The sequence below is a fragment of the Mauremys mutica genome, chromosome 7 (genome assembly GCF_020497125.1).
Source record: "Mauremys mutica isolate MM-2020 ecotype Southern chromosome 7, ASM2049712v1, whole genome shotgun sequence".
Taxonomy (NCBI): Eukaryota; Metazoa; Chordata; order Testudines; family Geoemydidae; genus Mauremys; species Mauremys mutica.
In genome coordinates, this window is record NC_059078.1 from 19,318,968 (window position 1) to 19,335,395 (window position 16,428).

General features: G+C 44.4%; 1 protein-coding gene across 4 annotated transcripts in view; it reads right to left on the reverse strand.

Annotated features, from left to right (window-relative positions):
- Window positions 1-5,214: 5,214 nt before the first annotated feature.
- The window catches only part of C7H3orf20 (chromosome 7 C3orf20 homolog), a 55,416-nt gene continuing 44,202 nt past the window's right edge, over window positions 5,215-16,428 (reverse strand). For all 4 annotated transcript variants that reach the window (XM_045024008.1, XM_045024007.1, XM_045024006.1 and 1 more), the window contains 2 exons: window positions 8,181-8,306; window positions 5,215-5,407 (listed from right to left, as the gene is read on the reverse strand). In XM_045024008.1, the coding sequence (XP_044879943.1) occupies window positions 5,275-5,407; window positions 8,181-8,306 (259 nt within the window). In that variant the 3' untranslated portion in view covers window positions 5,215-5,274. The remainder of the gene's footprint in view (window positions 5,408-8,180; window positions 8,307-16,428) is intronic.

Sequence of the window (16,428 nt, forward strand, 5' to 3'; positions counted from 1 at the left end):
GCTGTCAGAAAATTACAGATATCATCTGTCCCGTTGATACCCATTAAATACCCACAAACATCCATAGGAGGCCCCTGTAGCATGTGTTTGAACAATTATGCCTCACTCACCCCTTGTAAGCAATGCGGGCTCATAAGGCTGCATCACCAAAACAGAGTCAAATGATGTTCCATCCAAGTCTGCCTGCTGGCACTGGCTCTGGTATGAGGAAGGCCAAGAAGAAACGAAAGCTTAGCTCACTCCACACTATTAGGTCACATTTACATATCTGACTTCTGGAAACTATTCACTGACCCCTGGAGAGCCCCAAGGAACCTGTAGGGCTGGAGACACAATTCAAAGGGCAAATTTCACATAACAATTGTCCTGAATCATAAAACTACAGCACCATACCAGGGGGGACTAAAACTCTTAGCACACAGAAAATGTAAGATCAGTCACCACTGTTTTGTTACCTCTGTTTAGAGTCAAAACCTGCCTTACAGTATTTCCCTCTTCCTATTGGGAATGCACTGAAACAGAAGTCACAGTGCTTCTCAAGGTTCCATTTGGGAACCTTATGGTGTGGAAAAAAATCCAGATGTTTACACTATTATTGTCATCCGTTGCTGAGGTCAAAATTAAGAGAGGAAGCGGAGACAGAAGAAAGTGACAGAGGAAATGTTCACATTGATTTTATCTGCTTTTCCAACTGTAAATGTTTTTACAAGCAACTCTGTCACACTGTGGGAGTGGGTGATGGTATGAAAGGAGCCATCGCAGTGAATTGTGTATGGAGAAAAGCAGACAAAAGACCCATTCAAAGAGACTGAGGAACAGAAGAGGAGCCAAGAGATACAGTTTGGGATGGAGCAGGGACGTCTGAACTTTTGATGCTTATCTGAAACTCCAAAGCTGTTGAGGTTCACTCTTTCCTATTGCTAGTCAGAGAAGTGGCATTGCTATGTAATTATAGCAAGTGACTTGCAGTCAGGCTTCAAATCTCACCTTTGTCTTGATGGCTGTGTCTATGCACACTATGTCCAGTCTCTGACGCAGGTTTGAGCCCAAGCCTGTGCTTCAGTCCACACACAAATCAGTCCGACTCAGCTCAGCAAGCATTCAGGACCTGGGTCCTAGAACCCCGCTAGGGGAGTGGATCACAGCTTGAGTCCTGCTGTAACTAGGGTCCAAATCCTGTCATTTTGCAGTGTGGATGCAGATCAAGCTGCAGACCCGTATCAGAAGGTCTTCGTAGTGCAGTGTGGCCACGTTAGCATGTCTGTGACACCCAAGTCCAGCGATTGTAAGCCCAGGTTTACCATGCAATGTGGACAGACCCTGGGTGTCTTTGAGCAGAGCATTTTAATCTCTGTTTACTTCATTTTCTCCACTTGTAAAATGGGGCTAATAATTATTTCTAAATTGTGTTGCGATCCTCGGCGGAAAGGTGCTATATTAGCGCAACGCATTATTATACGCTACATAATAAGGAACAATAATGGTAATACAGCCCTGACATCCAAGCTGTACATCATGCTTTGCTGATAGAATATTATCATTTAAAAGGTCAGCAATCTGATCCAGAATCACTATGGTTGCAATGTGCGCTCTTCACATGAGCTCTTTTGGCAAGCACATTTCTCATGGCAGGGGCTTTTTATTTGTACCCTTTGTTCTATTTAAAGATCCATGTTTTGCTCCCAAGGTATCTTTATTCCTAGAGAAGAAAAAAAAATTAACAAAGGAATAAAGGTCACAGCACATTTCAGACAATGGCTTCGTACATCTCACTCTCGTGCCCATCTGCCCTGTCAATCCACACAGGATACATGTAGCAGTTGGATAATAATTAGGAATTATGGCTTGGAGGGCAGCTTGTAAGTCTGATGGATAGTTCATGGCACTGATTTTCTTCCTTGCTGACACTAACAAAACACGACAGGGAAATAATCAAATGAAGTCAAGAATAAAATCAACGCAACAAGCTGCCGGCAGGGGAGACTCTTCAGCCCTGCACTCCCCTTCAATTACTGAAACACAGAGGTGTCTCCCAGATACTCAAGATTGGGGCCCCATCCTGTGAGGAGCTGCGCATTCTCAACTCCCCACGGCACTTGAGGGTATTCAGCACCTTCCAGGAGGTGCTCAGCACTGTAAGGGTGGGGCCCTTCCTGGGGAGCACATAACCCTCTCCCTACCACACACATCTGTGCTTTAGCAATGTGCTCACACCCAGTACTAGTCCTTTGCTTTTTTCAGTTACCTGTAAGTGAACAAATTAAAGGGATATCATGAAAACAGAAATTACAATGTAAGTCAGGGCAAATTCTAGACCTAGAAATGTAACAGGAAAAGCTTTATCTGTGATACCAATAACAGAAAGATGAAAGAATTTTTAAAATTCTAATTTGTTTTCTTTACTATTATTGTTTCATTCCTGCCCCCACCCCCTTTACACTTCATATAACGTGGACATTAAAACTAAGTGGATCAATTTCATTTCTCAATCATAATCAGTTTCACTTTGGGGTTTTTCAGCAGCCCTAAGACAATTCTGATACTCTTTTGAGTTGCAAACGATGTGTGTGAATGTTTAAATGAAACAGAAATGTTCTAAGCATATTACGTCTTAGTAAATTACATTAGATGATAATATTTACTACTTACACAGTTCTTCAGAGCTATCCAGATTGCTTTATGTTAGTCAATTTGTATAAAACACTTTTTTAAAATCCAGAATCTGAATTGTGGTAATGTCCCTTTAAATATGATGACATATGTCCTTAATGGTCTACAGAAAAATGTTACACTAAAAAATGTGATGAAACAAGGAAATACTGTAATACTCTGAATGAGAAATATTGATCTCCAGCATCTGCTTCAGAGAGAAGATAAGAGTTCTGCTACTACTGCTAGCTGAAGGAGATCTAAAGTGGCAGAGGGCTGTGTTTTTTGGCACTAAGGCTGAGGTTCTGGGCTCAGTTCCCCATATGTATGGGTGTGCAGTTTATACAGTAATTGTAGCTGCTGTCTGCAGCACATGCATTCATTGCAAGATGAGTTTCAATATTTGCTATTCAGCCAGGTTCATTAATCAGGCTGACCCAACGGTACAATATCTGTTCAAGATTTCTGAAATCTAAATCCCTTAGCTTGTGAAAATCTTAACCTCTTTTACTTTTCTTATAATTAGACAGTGATCACGTCCATTTTGTTTCACCCATTCCTTCTTTTAAAGTAGATGCGCCTCCCATTGCTTGCGGATACCCTTTTACTCCTTTGGCTCCTAGAAAAATGGACAATAGTCCTGAAGGGACACTTTAATTCAAGAGGAAAATCCAGATCTGTGTAATTGGTGATGATCTCCTGGACAATTCAAGTCAAATAAGACAAGAGCTCATGGGATGGCAAAGAGATTTTGTATCATCTCAAAAGGCTGTGACAGGATGAGATTAGGGTGGATTTTTTTTAATATATATATATGTATACACAAAGCCAATCACTGAAGTGCCATGCCAGATTGTGTGCTTAAATGAAAGAGCCAAGATTTTTCTATCACCCCTTGTCTGGACAGATGTTCATAACAAATGTATCAATAAAAATCAAACAACAAATATTGCTAAAGGAACATTGGCATCTACAGGCATTGCAGTGGCTGACTCTGAACTGGCTTCTTTGAGGCTGCTGTGGCCCTGGAAGCCAAGTGAGTTTGATGAAATGTGCTAGAACAGGGGTCTCCCACGCGGTGCCTGCGGGCGCCATAGTGCCCGTGGGGGCATCTAAATGCGCCTGCACCCTGTCCGGCGGTCGAGCATCCGCCAAAATGCCACCGAAATTTGGCGGCATTTCGGCGGTGATGCCTCTCCACGATGCCGCTTACCGCTGACAAGTGACGTCATCGAGAGGCGTCGCCACTGAAATGCCGCCAAATTTTGGTGGTATTTTGGCGGATGCTCGACCGCCACCACGGTCCTTCATCTGGCGCCCGCCAGATGAAAAGGTTGCGGACCACTGTGCTAGAGAAAAGCCTACCTATAGGGTCTGATGAGGAAAGAAGCCTGCCTTAAATGTCACTGCAGTTGTGTTGTAGCTGAGTCAGTCCCAGGATATTAGAGAGACTCTTCTTCAGGTCCGTGTAAGCTCAGAAGCTTGTCTCCCTGACTAACAGAAATTGGTCCAATGAAAGATATGACCTCACCCACCTTTTCTCTTTAAATGCCATTGTAAGGTAGCTCTCCATATGTATTTAAAAACCAGGGCGCTATGCCAGTGCAGTTTTGTTATGTGTTTAACCTTAGATAAACTCCACCTCCAATCAGCTGGGAGCTCTTCCCTCATGTCCTTCCTCTTTTATCCACAGACGATGGGGCAGGTTCACTTCTGCTGGCAAAGGGATTTGAAATGTCCTCCTGACAGACACAGATTGCACTGGACAGGAATCCTATTTCAGGGGGTGGGCGGCAGTTTTAAATTCTGACCAGAGCGCCACCTGGCAGGAGCCCACTGGTTGGGGTTGCCTGGAGATGCACTGAAGTATCTCTGCCAATGTGCCTTCATCCTGACCTGGATCAAACTCAGTTCTTTTCCAGTTGTGGGGTCACGCCCACAGCTCTGTCAAAATCCCTCTATCCCGACCTGCTTTATTCCTAGTTATTTTGGAGAGTCCCCTTCTCACAACTCTGCCAGGGCACCTCAGTAGCGCTCACCAGCATCTCTTGTTTATCCCAGTCCTGGGCCTCTCCAGTCATACAGAACTGAGTGTACTATCACACTGGTTGCTGGAGTATTATCTAAACAGGCTGTTATCCTCTCCTTTTTGCTTCTTGCACCTTTACAGCAAGCTCTCAGAAATGCAGGTACTCAAACCAGCTTGCTGCAGAGATTCCTCTATATTCCTGACTCACCTGGACTTGTTCAGTGTCAGCTCATTCCCCTACCTCCATTGCAAAGACATGCTAGGATGTCTTTGGACACTGGTTAAAGCAGAAACTTCGTTCACATGAATCCTCAATGATTTGGTTTCTCACTGGTTCTTCTGTTGAGCTGGAATTCTCCAGGTATTGTGCAATCACCGGGGTAAGTGCACAGCGGGAGAAACCTTCTTTAAGTGAGGACAACAAGATCAAGCAAACCAAGAAGCATTTGCTGACTGCAATTTTATATTGAGAATTGAAAAGTAAATATTTCCTGTTACTAACAATCAAAATATAATAGATTGGACAAAATGGCAGAGTAGGTTTAGAAAGATGTAGCTATGTCTATATCTCTGTAGGAAGTAGAGGCCTGGGGTGTCTATTTATTAGTGTCACTATTTTTTCTGCTGTCTTTTGCTTGTGCTATCTGAGGTTTTTGGTTTTTCTTCTGCTTCTGCTGCTGCTGCTCTTGCATTGAAAAGATGCACTTCATGGCTGTCAAAGTCTTTAATCTAATAAGGAAAATACAGAGAGGGTAAAGGGGGTTGAACTGTCTTGTAGTTTGAGGGAAGGTATCTATAAATCAGATCCTAAATATTTCATATGGGAAAAATAAAGCTGTGTTAGGAAAAGCACAGTTCAGCAATATAAAGATATGATACCTATTAATACAGACTCCTTAGAAATGGGAAAACTCATTTAAATGCCCAAGACAGTCCTAATTGTGTCTTATTTGACTTGACCCCACACTCCTACTCCACCCATTGGGGCTCTGATTAGAAAACAGGAGAGGGCTAGATTAGTCTTACCCATGAGGGTTGGAGCAAAGTGCACACAAACCAAATGAAAGCCACATCATAAGGTTGACTTTAGCTCTCCATTATACCAGAGAAACTCCTATCAAATCAGTTAGTCCCATTTGAGGAGGAGTACATTAGCGTGAACGAGGGATGTGTGAATCTGAGCCCACGGCATCCACATGGGGGAGTTACAGCGCAGCATTTTAGTGCATGCTGCTATTCACACCCTCATAGTCCAAACTGCGGGGCAGTGTAGACATGCCCTTAGAGCAGAATTCAGCCTCTAATGTCTCATTTTAGGCTCTGTGGGCAGATTCCCATTGTGTCCAGTGGAAGATTCACAGGCATTTGTCAGTGTGGAATCTGACAGAAATTTAGAGTTGGGAGAGGCCTATGGGCGTTAGTATTCACCTATTCATCCAGAGCCATTCTCTGGAGTGTACAGTCAATTGCTTTGTCTAGGCTAGTTCTAAATGGCTCGAGGGATGGAGTTTCTATCCCAGGCAGATCCCAGGTCCCTACAGTCCGAGACCTCACTGTGAGGACATTTTACTAATAATCCCCCTACATGTTATTTTTTCAGTTTCTTCCCACTGCTCCTCGTTAAATCCTATGGGCCACTCTACACAATTTCTCGCCCTTACCAAGGATTATGATGATTGCAAAAGTTCTACCTATTTAGAGTGCCTAACAGTTTAGACAGCACCCCTCTAAAACTAAGATCTGCCATCCTGAACTCTACAGATGAGGGGGATGTTTCTCTAGACACACCACTTAACTTATTAAGGGCTTCAGAGGCACAAAATCAGATTCCCTTCTCCCCCTTATTGTGTAAACACTAAAAAAACTGTGTCATTAATTAAAAAAAAATTAATTTGCAAGTGGCTTTTCACAAGACAATGCAATTTTACTCCTTTTAGAAAAGCATGCTTTTTAATTCCCCAGGAGTGAATGTCCAGTCTGTTTGTCAGTCCTGTTTAAATGCTGACTACCATAACATGACTGATGTAATCAGTACTGACTCATCAGAACAAGAAGATCTAAGGGTCCAACATCTAAGAGGTGATGTACCGGTCAGCTGAACTACAGGACCAAGTGGGCTCCTCCACTTCTGTGCAGGCTTTCCTCACCCACCCATAGCTTGGTAAATGCATCTCAATATCATGGCACATAGCCCCACATATCCCCTGTTGCAATCTTCAGATCTCTACACAGGTCTGCCAGTGTGCCTCATACCTGACCTGTTTTACCCCTTGTTAAGCCACTGCTGGGCCTCTCCTAAGCAGAACATATCATTTATGCTAAATGTTGAAGCAGTTGAGTGATGGACAGATATGGAAATTATGGTGACACTGTAAATAAAACACATTTTGGGTTGACTTGAATTTGGGCAATCGTAGTTATGGAAGCCACTGATGGAAAATTAATGTGGAACAGCAAGATAGCTCGTCAGACCATCCAGCACCTTTTAAATAGTGGGGAAAAATTCATCAGCCATAACTGATCCCCACATCCATCCTGCCATCAGTACCAGCCATCACAATTCGAAGGTGCTCATCATCACAGTATCTGAGATAATGCACTGGCCTAATGCACGAGATAATGTCTCCCTCCACTGGTTAGTTCTAGTGATTATGGAGCCTTCTACTATTTCACAACTAGAAGGGTTCTCCTTTAGCTAACATGGTTGAACCCCATGTTTAGGTGCTGAAAGTACCATGAAATCAATGAACCCAGTTCTTCATGCAACACAACCCCGTTGACTTCAATAGGACCAAGTGAGGGCATAATTGGACCCAGTGGCAGAATACAGCTCTGTTCTTCCAAAACTCTCATACGTATATGATGTCTCTCACAAGCAAATCTTCTACTGACTTGAGCTCAGTTTTACGGTCACTATGCTAAAGTCAGCATCTACCAAGAGGTATCACACAGTGGCATGATATCCAAATGGAATCAGTGGGTGAAGGGTGAGACAGAGGAGAGACCCTCATCAGTCCAAACAAAGAGTGTTTAAAAGTTCATCTTCTCTAACATAGCGGTGCAGGCAGAAAAACAAATGGCATGTTTTCCTGAGGATCTCTGTGCATCACCACATTCCCTGCAGCACTTTTAAGGAAAGGTCAGATTACACAGAGTCACCTTTTCCATTAAGCTCGCCACTTCCGCTGTAGCAAGTTGTCTCCTGAGTGGAGGGAGAGAAATGGCATCCTAAGCTAAAAAGACACCAATACTTTCCTTAGCCTCTCCATGCACCAATTTTTTAAAAAAAGATGTAGTTGACAATCAGGGTTAGAGAGGAACTAGCAGAAACCCCAGGAGGCCTGCAAAATAAGTCACTCCCATGCCTCTTCTTTCTCTAAAGACCAAGCCTTTGGTTTAAAAAAAGTCTTTAACAGAGGGCAGCTAATAGGGAACACCTGCAGATGTTTCAGCTAATTCCTGGCTTTTTTAGGCAGCAGCCTTCCCTGGGACAGCTACTTACATCTTTAGCTTTGAGCGGGGAGTGTCTTCCCTCTTGGGCACTAAGGAAGGCTCTTCACTAGTTGCCTCTGCTGAATCTTGTTGGCTCTTCAATTTGTCCTGGTCAGGATCCTCCACAGGGATAGCACTGCAGAGACAAAAGGAATTGCATTTGGCACTGCTGACTAGCATTTCAAGAGCATGTTTGGCATGGCCAGCGGAGGACCAGAACCAGATGGCCAGACCTGAACACAGGAAGACTAGGGCAAAGCCAGGAGCAGAATCCAGAGTCTGCTGCCTTGACCACAAGATCATCATCTTACATCCTGAAGAACGAGATTTTGTAACTGTTACTACCGAAGCCTAAACAGCCACTGAATATTGGATCTAAAATTACCGTATCTGGCCCTTTTCTGAATCCCATCAATAGCCAAATGGAGAGGGGCAAGATGGTGTAGTAGATAGGACACTGGACTGGGAGTCAGGAGAGCTGAATTTTATTCCCAGCTCTATCACTGACTAGCTGTGTGATCTCGAGCAAGTCACGTCACCTCTCTCTGAGTCTGTTTCCCATCCCACCCTTTGTCTGTCTTGTCTATTTGGATTGTAAGCAACTAGGGACAGGGATTACGTCTTCCTCTGAGTTTGTACAGCACCTAGCACAATGGGAGCCTGATCTCAGTTGGGGCCTGCAGATGCTACTGTAATATAAATGGTAGCAGTAAAATTCAGAGTTACTGTGTCCACGGACACACCATTTACTCCAGCATTGTTCTTGTTGCACCCATTTACACCAGTTCTGAATCTTGCCCACTCGCTATCTGGTTTCTATAAAAGTGAGGGAGACTAAATCCCTGCCAACTGGTTAAACAAAACTGGGCTCCACCATGGAAAATGGCAAAAATTTGCTGCGTCGAAGCAAAAGGGGGAAAAGAAAGCTTTTGCCCAAGTTGATATTTTGCCTTGTTCCCAGTGAAGCACCATATTCACTGGTGGAAATGATCCAAAGTTTGTCCTGAATGCCCACACAGCTGTGAGTGGAATCATGCCTCAGAATAAACGTGTGGTCTTTAAATGCGACATTATTTAAAACAAAGCCAAACACACAGTTCCTTATCATCACTCCCTGCAAGCTGAAACTAAAACCTTACCACCCATTTCCAATTCCCTCCAGAAGCTCACAGCAGCTTGTGAGGGTGGGACCATCGTTCTGCGGATAGTGCACACAGTGCCTGAATATTTGGGTCCTATTCCCAGCTGTGCCACTACCTCACCGTATTAGCAAAGGTAAACCTCTCTGAACACCTGTAAAATGGAGACAGTTATGTGTATTCGTCCTTGTAAAGCACCTTCAGATCTGTGCTGATAAGGAGGGCTGCTTATAAGTGCTAGACTTTCGTTCATTTTTGCAGCGGGACGCATGAGAACTAAGCCAGGGCCAGTAGTTTGTGGTCAGAGGGTTACTGCGGTGGTGGTGTAGATTTTAGGCACTGTTTATAGAAAAGAGAGCATTGGGCGATGGGGGTGGGAAATCACATGCAAGAATCAAAGAGAACAAGGTGAGACAAAAGTCAAGTTTGGGGCTCATTGAGCTTAACAATTTCCCTTCAAAATGCATTTTTCCTAACTAGTTCTTTATACCCTTGCTAGCCCCCAGATAAAGCAGCACTTGCTTTACAAGAAACCGAATTTCCAGAGGGTTGCTAAAGGGTGAAGTGAATAGTGAAACTTCATTACACTAAATGGGGCTGATAGCTTTTGTGTAATGAAGTGATGAGCAGAGTCCATTAGGAAATCCACCTGTGATCACATTCTCTTGTTAAGGGAGAATGCATACCTGCAATTCCCTTCTAATAGTTTCTGACTTTGTGTCGTTTATTTTTCCTAGCTAAATTAATTCATAAGCCTTATTACTCACAATCCCAGCAGGTTCCTGATGTACAATTTAGCACTAGTACTTGAAACAGACCATCTGGATCAGAGGCATCAAACTTTGCCCAAGTAAAGACGGCACTGACAACTTCTCGTAGGCAGCACCCCTGCATCAGCAATTAGGCTGGCTGCGCTATAGGACTTCACGGGTCTTAGTTCTGTTGTCCATGATCTGGACACTCGCTGTAGCTTACCCAAACCATTTGTAGCTAAACACAAACCATTAAAAAAAATATGCTATGGTAAATATGGACAGTCACAGACCCATGCACACGTGAACCCTCTTTATAGGGTGAAATCATCAGGAATTTTAAAAGGACACATAAGGGCCTAAACCAGTGGAAACGATGTGTTTCCATTGGCTGGGGGAGGGAAGGGGATCAAAGCAGCAGAGAACCTATCTGGGAAACTGTACGTCCACCTTGCATGCTGGGAAAGTGATAGCCATGGTGTCTCCTTCCAGGGAAATGGAGGCAGGGTTGGGGAGAGAGAAATGAATGTGAAATGGCCACATGGTCCAAAGACAATATGGATCTACCTTATGGAGGGGACAGACGAGAACTGCGCCCATGTCTATGTAGAATATAATCTTCGCAGGGCAGGAAATTTAGTCATTTGCATCTCTAAAGTATCACACACTCAGTATTAGCCTCCCATAGCCCTAACGCCCAGCACCAGCCATCAGCGGGCTGGCTGGACACATACACCAGGCCCTATGATTGACACTGGGCTGAGGATCCACCCCTTCAGCTCTGCTGTGCTTTAGCACATTTTCATGTTACTCCTTTAACTGGGGTTTGCTCGGTTTTTCAGGATAGGGGCTCACAGAGAAGGAATTTTTTATCCCCACAGAAGACTTACATGGTAGGCAGAGGTCTCATTCAGCTATAAGTAGATATCTGTACACTGTAATGCATTGAAATAAGTCAGGGCTTTCGTTCTACCTCACTACAAGTGGAGTTTCGCTTTACCCAAGGTCACAATGACCCATCTAGCTGAGTTTTTTCTAAGACACCTGTCACTGTGGTATCATCTCAGCACGTATAGAGGCAGATTCTGGTGTATGGAGCAAGAGAGAGGGACTGCAGAGTTGCAACTGAAATTGATGAGGAAAACATGTCAAAGGAGACTCTATACCACATTTGGAGAGCTAGATGCTAGCAAAGAGCCCTCAGTATATAACATCATATCAATGGCCTCAGCTATATAATACAATAGCAGTGCCAAGGGAGGCCCTGCTGTCCAAGTTAGAAGCTGGAATCTCACTATGTCGTTCCAGGTCAGAACCTGCATCAGCACTGAATGAAGGAATGCAGAGTGACACTGCAACACAGACGACAGCAGGAGTCATTGCATCCCTCAGCTGGATGCACGTCCTTTGAGAGGCACCCCAATCAGCCTGCTTTATGAGATCCTTGGGAGGAAGATACTGAAAGTTTAGTCCCCTTTTGCAGTGACCTGATATAGTTATCACATGCTGTTTTGCGGGATAGATTGTGGAAAAATCACAACTTGGCGGAGGATCTCTTACATTAAGGGTGGAAATGCTTTGGGCTTTATCTTTCACTACTTGCCTCGTTTTATCTTGGATTGTTCCTGATAAAACAAAATGAGATTTCTCGTTGAAGTATCCATAAAGGGACTTGCAGCTCAAGCAACAGAAATGGCTGCTATCCAAGGAGAGCCAGCAGTCCACAGGTGAGACCATGCCTTGGAGCTGCTGCCCTTTCCAATCAAGAGCTAACAGCTTCAATTTCCAGTGCTCCAGCTGCCATGGCCTGTTATTTAGATACTGATGGTATCTTGGTCGTAATGTTATGAGATGCTTAGCCATGGTAATTCCTGTCAACATGGGCATGGTTAAACTGAGTCCCAGGTTGGGGAAAATGTATTCACACGGGCTTTAGGGTTTTGTTGTCATCTTCCTGTGCAAAAGGGGTGTAGGTGGGTATACGTCGTGGATGCCACCATAGAATAAAACCTCTAATTTTCCAGAAGAACAATATTTTGTATTGCAACTGGCAGGTTTTTCATTATTCTTGTCAGAATTTTTATTAACATTAGTACTGGGTCTTTCCAGCTAACTGCACCGACTGTGTCAATGATCATATTGTGTGCGAGGGTGACTGTACCTCAGGAGACTTATGGGGATACTGCAAAGAGGAGGCTGATGGATCAGCAAGTCTGATACACATTTTAAATGGTCAGCTGTAACCGTGCTTTCAGAGCACTGGACAGAGGCTGCCCATTTGTCTCAGACAGACACATTCTATATGAGCTGTTTATTACCAGTGCCAGAGTGCATGGAGCAATTTGCAGTCTTTTACATCTTCTTTTTCTGTTCCTTCCAACAATGTCCACATTATTCGGAAGTTGGAGGCACTGTGATTGAGAGGCGAAGACAAAGGACTGGAAGACAGAAGATCTAGGCTTTGTTCTCAGATTTGCCCCTGACTGGGCTTGGGAAAGTCACTTGATAATAGAACTGGTTGGAAATATTGGAGAGGGTGCAGTTCCGCTGAAATGTTGAATTTTTGGCCAAAAATCAAACCCCGAAATCTTTCAGATGAAAAATGAAATATTCAGTGTGGAAATGCAGCTGCTGTGCCTCATGGGAGTTACAGTTTGGGTGTTCCATGCTCCGATTCGCCTCTATAGGCCAGACTCCCTGATCAGACTCCATCTCTCACGATGAATCACACCCTTCGTTCGAGGGAAGGCAGTACATCAGGTAAGGCCCATGGCCACAGTGCATCACAGAAGATGAAGTTTAGTTGAAGAGTCGAGCCCAGGGAGGAGAACGGGGACATGTTGCAACTAAACTCCATTCAGTTTTCAGCCCAAAACAACACACTTTTCAGTTTTGGGGCACCTGTTTGATGAAAAAAATCAAACATTTCCAGAGAAAGGTGACACTTCACCGAAAGGTTCATTCTGTCAAAAACCAAATTTTCCTTTGAAAAGCATTTTTGACAGAACATTTTTGACCAACCATACTTAATCTCTTTACTCTGCAGTTTCCCTGAAGAATGGAGATGACACTTTCCCACTGTAGTAAAGTGCTTTGAAAGCCATGAATGAAAAGCATCCTATAAAGTGTTATAAAGCTGAGGAAATCCTTCACGCCAGCATAGACTCTTGCCACCTGGTATTTGCCTGAGCAAGAAAGTGCTCTGTGGTTGCATACTATGGGAGAGGATTTCCTGTGGTTTTAAGCACTAAGATCAGTCAGAACTCAAGTTCTCCGAAGACCTGGATTCAGTTTTCAGTGGGCTGTGCTTTTCAGGGAATATTCCCATAAAATTAATGCTTGAAGTAACATCATTCTCAGGATTCTCCTGCATGGTGCTTTGAAAGTTTCCTCCAGAATATTGAAGAAAAGCACCAGGAAAGAAATGCAATACGAAAATGAATGTCAGAAGAAAAGAAAAGCTGGGATCAAATCAACATTGGCTTTATCCAAGAGCCTTTAAAAGGCAGAAGTTGTTTTGATTTGATTTTGGGGGATGTCAGAAAGTTTCACCCCAATGTACATGGAGGGCTAGTCAAACTTCCAACAAGAACAAAGCTCCAAATGACCCGCCTATGGACATGATTTTCAGTCAGTTTCCTTTGTTCCCTCCATTACTTGCTTTAATTTGAAAGCATTTTAACTATTAGCAAAGTTCCAGCCTGTGTCACCGCACTCAATTATTCACAGCAATGGACAGAGACATTGACGGACTGCACAGGCATTAATGCAGTTTAGGACTGGGGGCGCCTGGCTCTTTGATAATTTATTACAGCCGATTATGCAGACCAGCAGAAACTCAGGGACTTTACTTACGATAAATGTGCAATGCATAATCCATCACTACGTTACATTAACTGGATAACCCAGTTCCTTAGTCTCAGTGGGATTTAAGGCGCCAGTGGTTGCCCAAGACATAGTCTTGTATTGTTTTCTGCATACCCTCTCCTGGGATAAATTTCGCTGTAGGTGCATTCAATGCAATAGCAACACTATTGCAATATTATTAGTGCTAATAAAAAATAATAGCAATAGCACTGAGAAACAGCAGGGACCTCAGACTCTTAAAGCAGCTGAGCAAATCTTATGACTTCTGCATATTTTGCTGCTGTCATGTCGAGCCTTTAAAATATATACTACAAAATGGGCAGTACTCTAGGAAGCTCAGTTCTCTTAGATTGTCTATTTGTCTTATGACAAAGCCATTATGTATTCACCTTCCTCTTACTCCCACTCTCTGACTTGTTTCAACAAGAGAAATATTGATCACTTGCTATGACTTCTGAGGAACCCAAGCGGGTGGGGTGGGTCTTTAAATGTTTCATAAACAGTTCAGCTACCTCTGACCTTTCCTGAAAACTCAGTGCCACAGATTTGTCTCACTGACCTTCAGACTGACAGGTTTTCCTTTTTCTTGCCACTTTCTAGCATTCCTTTTCTATGTTGAATGCATCCTATTATACAAGCCTTCAGCTTATTTTCCTACCCACTCCCCAGGCAGTTCACAATGGCACACACAGAAGAGAACACAGCTGTGGTCATTTCCTGTTACTGGCTGAACTTGGTAGCATGGTTCTGTTTTCTTGTTTGTTTTTTAAAAATACACCACCACTAACCTGCATTAAATCCTTGGGAGACTCCAGCCATTGACTGCAGCCCTTGTTCTCTTCTTGTCTATGACAAGCCATCTTTTAATTATTAGGTTCACGTAAAATTTGATGGCCCTGACCTCTCCCCTTCTGCACGGTCCCACATCTCCAATTACTCCCGCTCCCAAGTCAACTTCAGCACAACTGGAACTGAACTCCTCCACGGTCTCCTTTCTCCATCACCAAAGGTGCTATTCTCCCCATTACCCATGTTGGGTAATGGGGAGAATAAGTCTGACCACTGACCCATAAGTCTGACCACTGCTGTCAGACTTATGGGGAGAATAAGTCTGACCACTGACCCATAAGTCTGACCACTGCTGTCAGACTGAGCCCTGTTCATCTCCCTCGCACCTCTAGGCTGTCGCCAAACCCTATTCGTTCTTCCACTGCAGCAGCTAGCCAAGCTGTGCTTTCTTCTCCAGTCTGACAGCTAAAAGACTTGCCATTTATTGAGCCCTCCTCCCTGTCTCACCTGCGCCTGCTGTAGTCTCTAGGGGTCCACAGCTGAGGCAGGAAGGAAGAATTTTGCGTTACATTTATACATTTTCCACACTACAGATTCCTGGCTTCAGACCAGCAGAAGGGAAGGTGGAAGCCCTTAGGAACAAACAGTTGATCCTCACTCTCGTTTTTGTGAGCCAATATATTTATGACCATGGGAGGGGTTGGGTGAGGAGGAGCCACATTCCACCTCACTCTCCCACCCGTCCTTCCTCCCCGCTCAGCACGTTCTGCAGGGAGAATGAATGCTTGCAGCCACGACGCAATGTTTCTCTGCTTCCTCCCTTATCTCGGCCTCATCCGTCAGTCCGAGGGTAAGATCACGGACAAGCCCCGGTGACGTAAAATGGCTTCCTGATTCCTAAAGCTCTGCCGTCCCCGCCGCACGGAGACATCTTGTTATCAGCATGCTACTGCCCCACTCCAAGAGGATGCGTGCTGAAACACGGGGCCCTGGGGGGCTCTGTCGCGTTCTGCCCCGGGGCTGTGTGAAACACTGTTCAGTCTGAAATACAGCAAACATTGCTGCTGAGGGTCACTCCCTGGGACACAACAGCCCCCAGGTAGACCTGAGTCTTGTGCCATCATTGTGCCTTCTGCACAGATCCCACCCCCCAGACATCTGAGCCTCATCGCTCTTGGCTAGTGCCTGGCTGTCCGTCCAGATGAGGTTCCTCTACCATCTTTTTAATCCAATTTAAACTATGCTGTGCCTTTATTTGAAGACTAGCGGGCTGGCCCCCCGTCTCCCTCCACAGTGAGCACAGCCTCACATGTAAGCTCCCAAATCCATTCCAAATGCACAAGGGCTGGGAGCACACTCAGACCCGGAGGAGAAATGGGGCCAAATCTATCCCAGGCTTAGGCCCGTTGACATTCATGGAAATGGAGCAGGGATGGATTTGGGACCCGAGTGCTTTGACTGACCATCACCCCCACCCCCAAGTCATGCAGCCAAGCAGCATGGACTGGCTCCAGAGTTGGCTGCACTGAGCTCTCCTCCTCTAGAGAGGGGGTTTGCAGAATGTGCATGCTTTGGGTCAGCGGCTTTCCTCACAGCTCTGAGAATGCATTTTATTAAATCTTTATTCCCAAACGCACAGTGAGAAAGTATGATGGTCCCCAGACAAAATCTGATAAACTACCTGTCTACCTGGAGGCCATGCAAAGTAGTG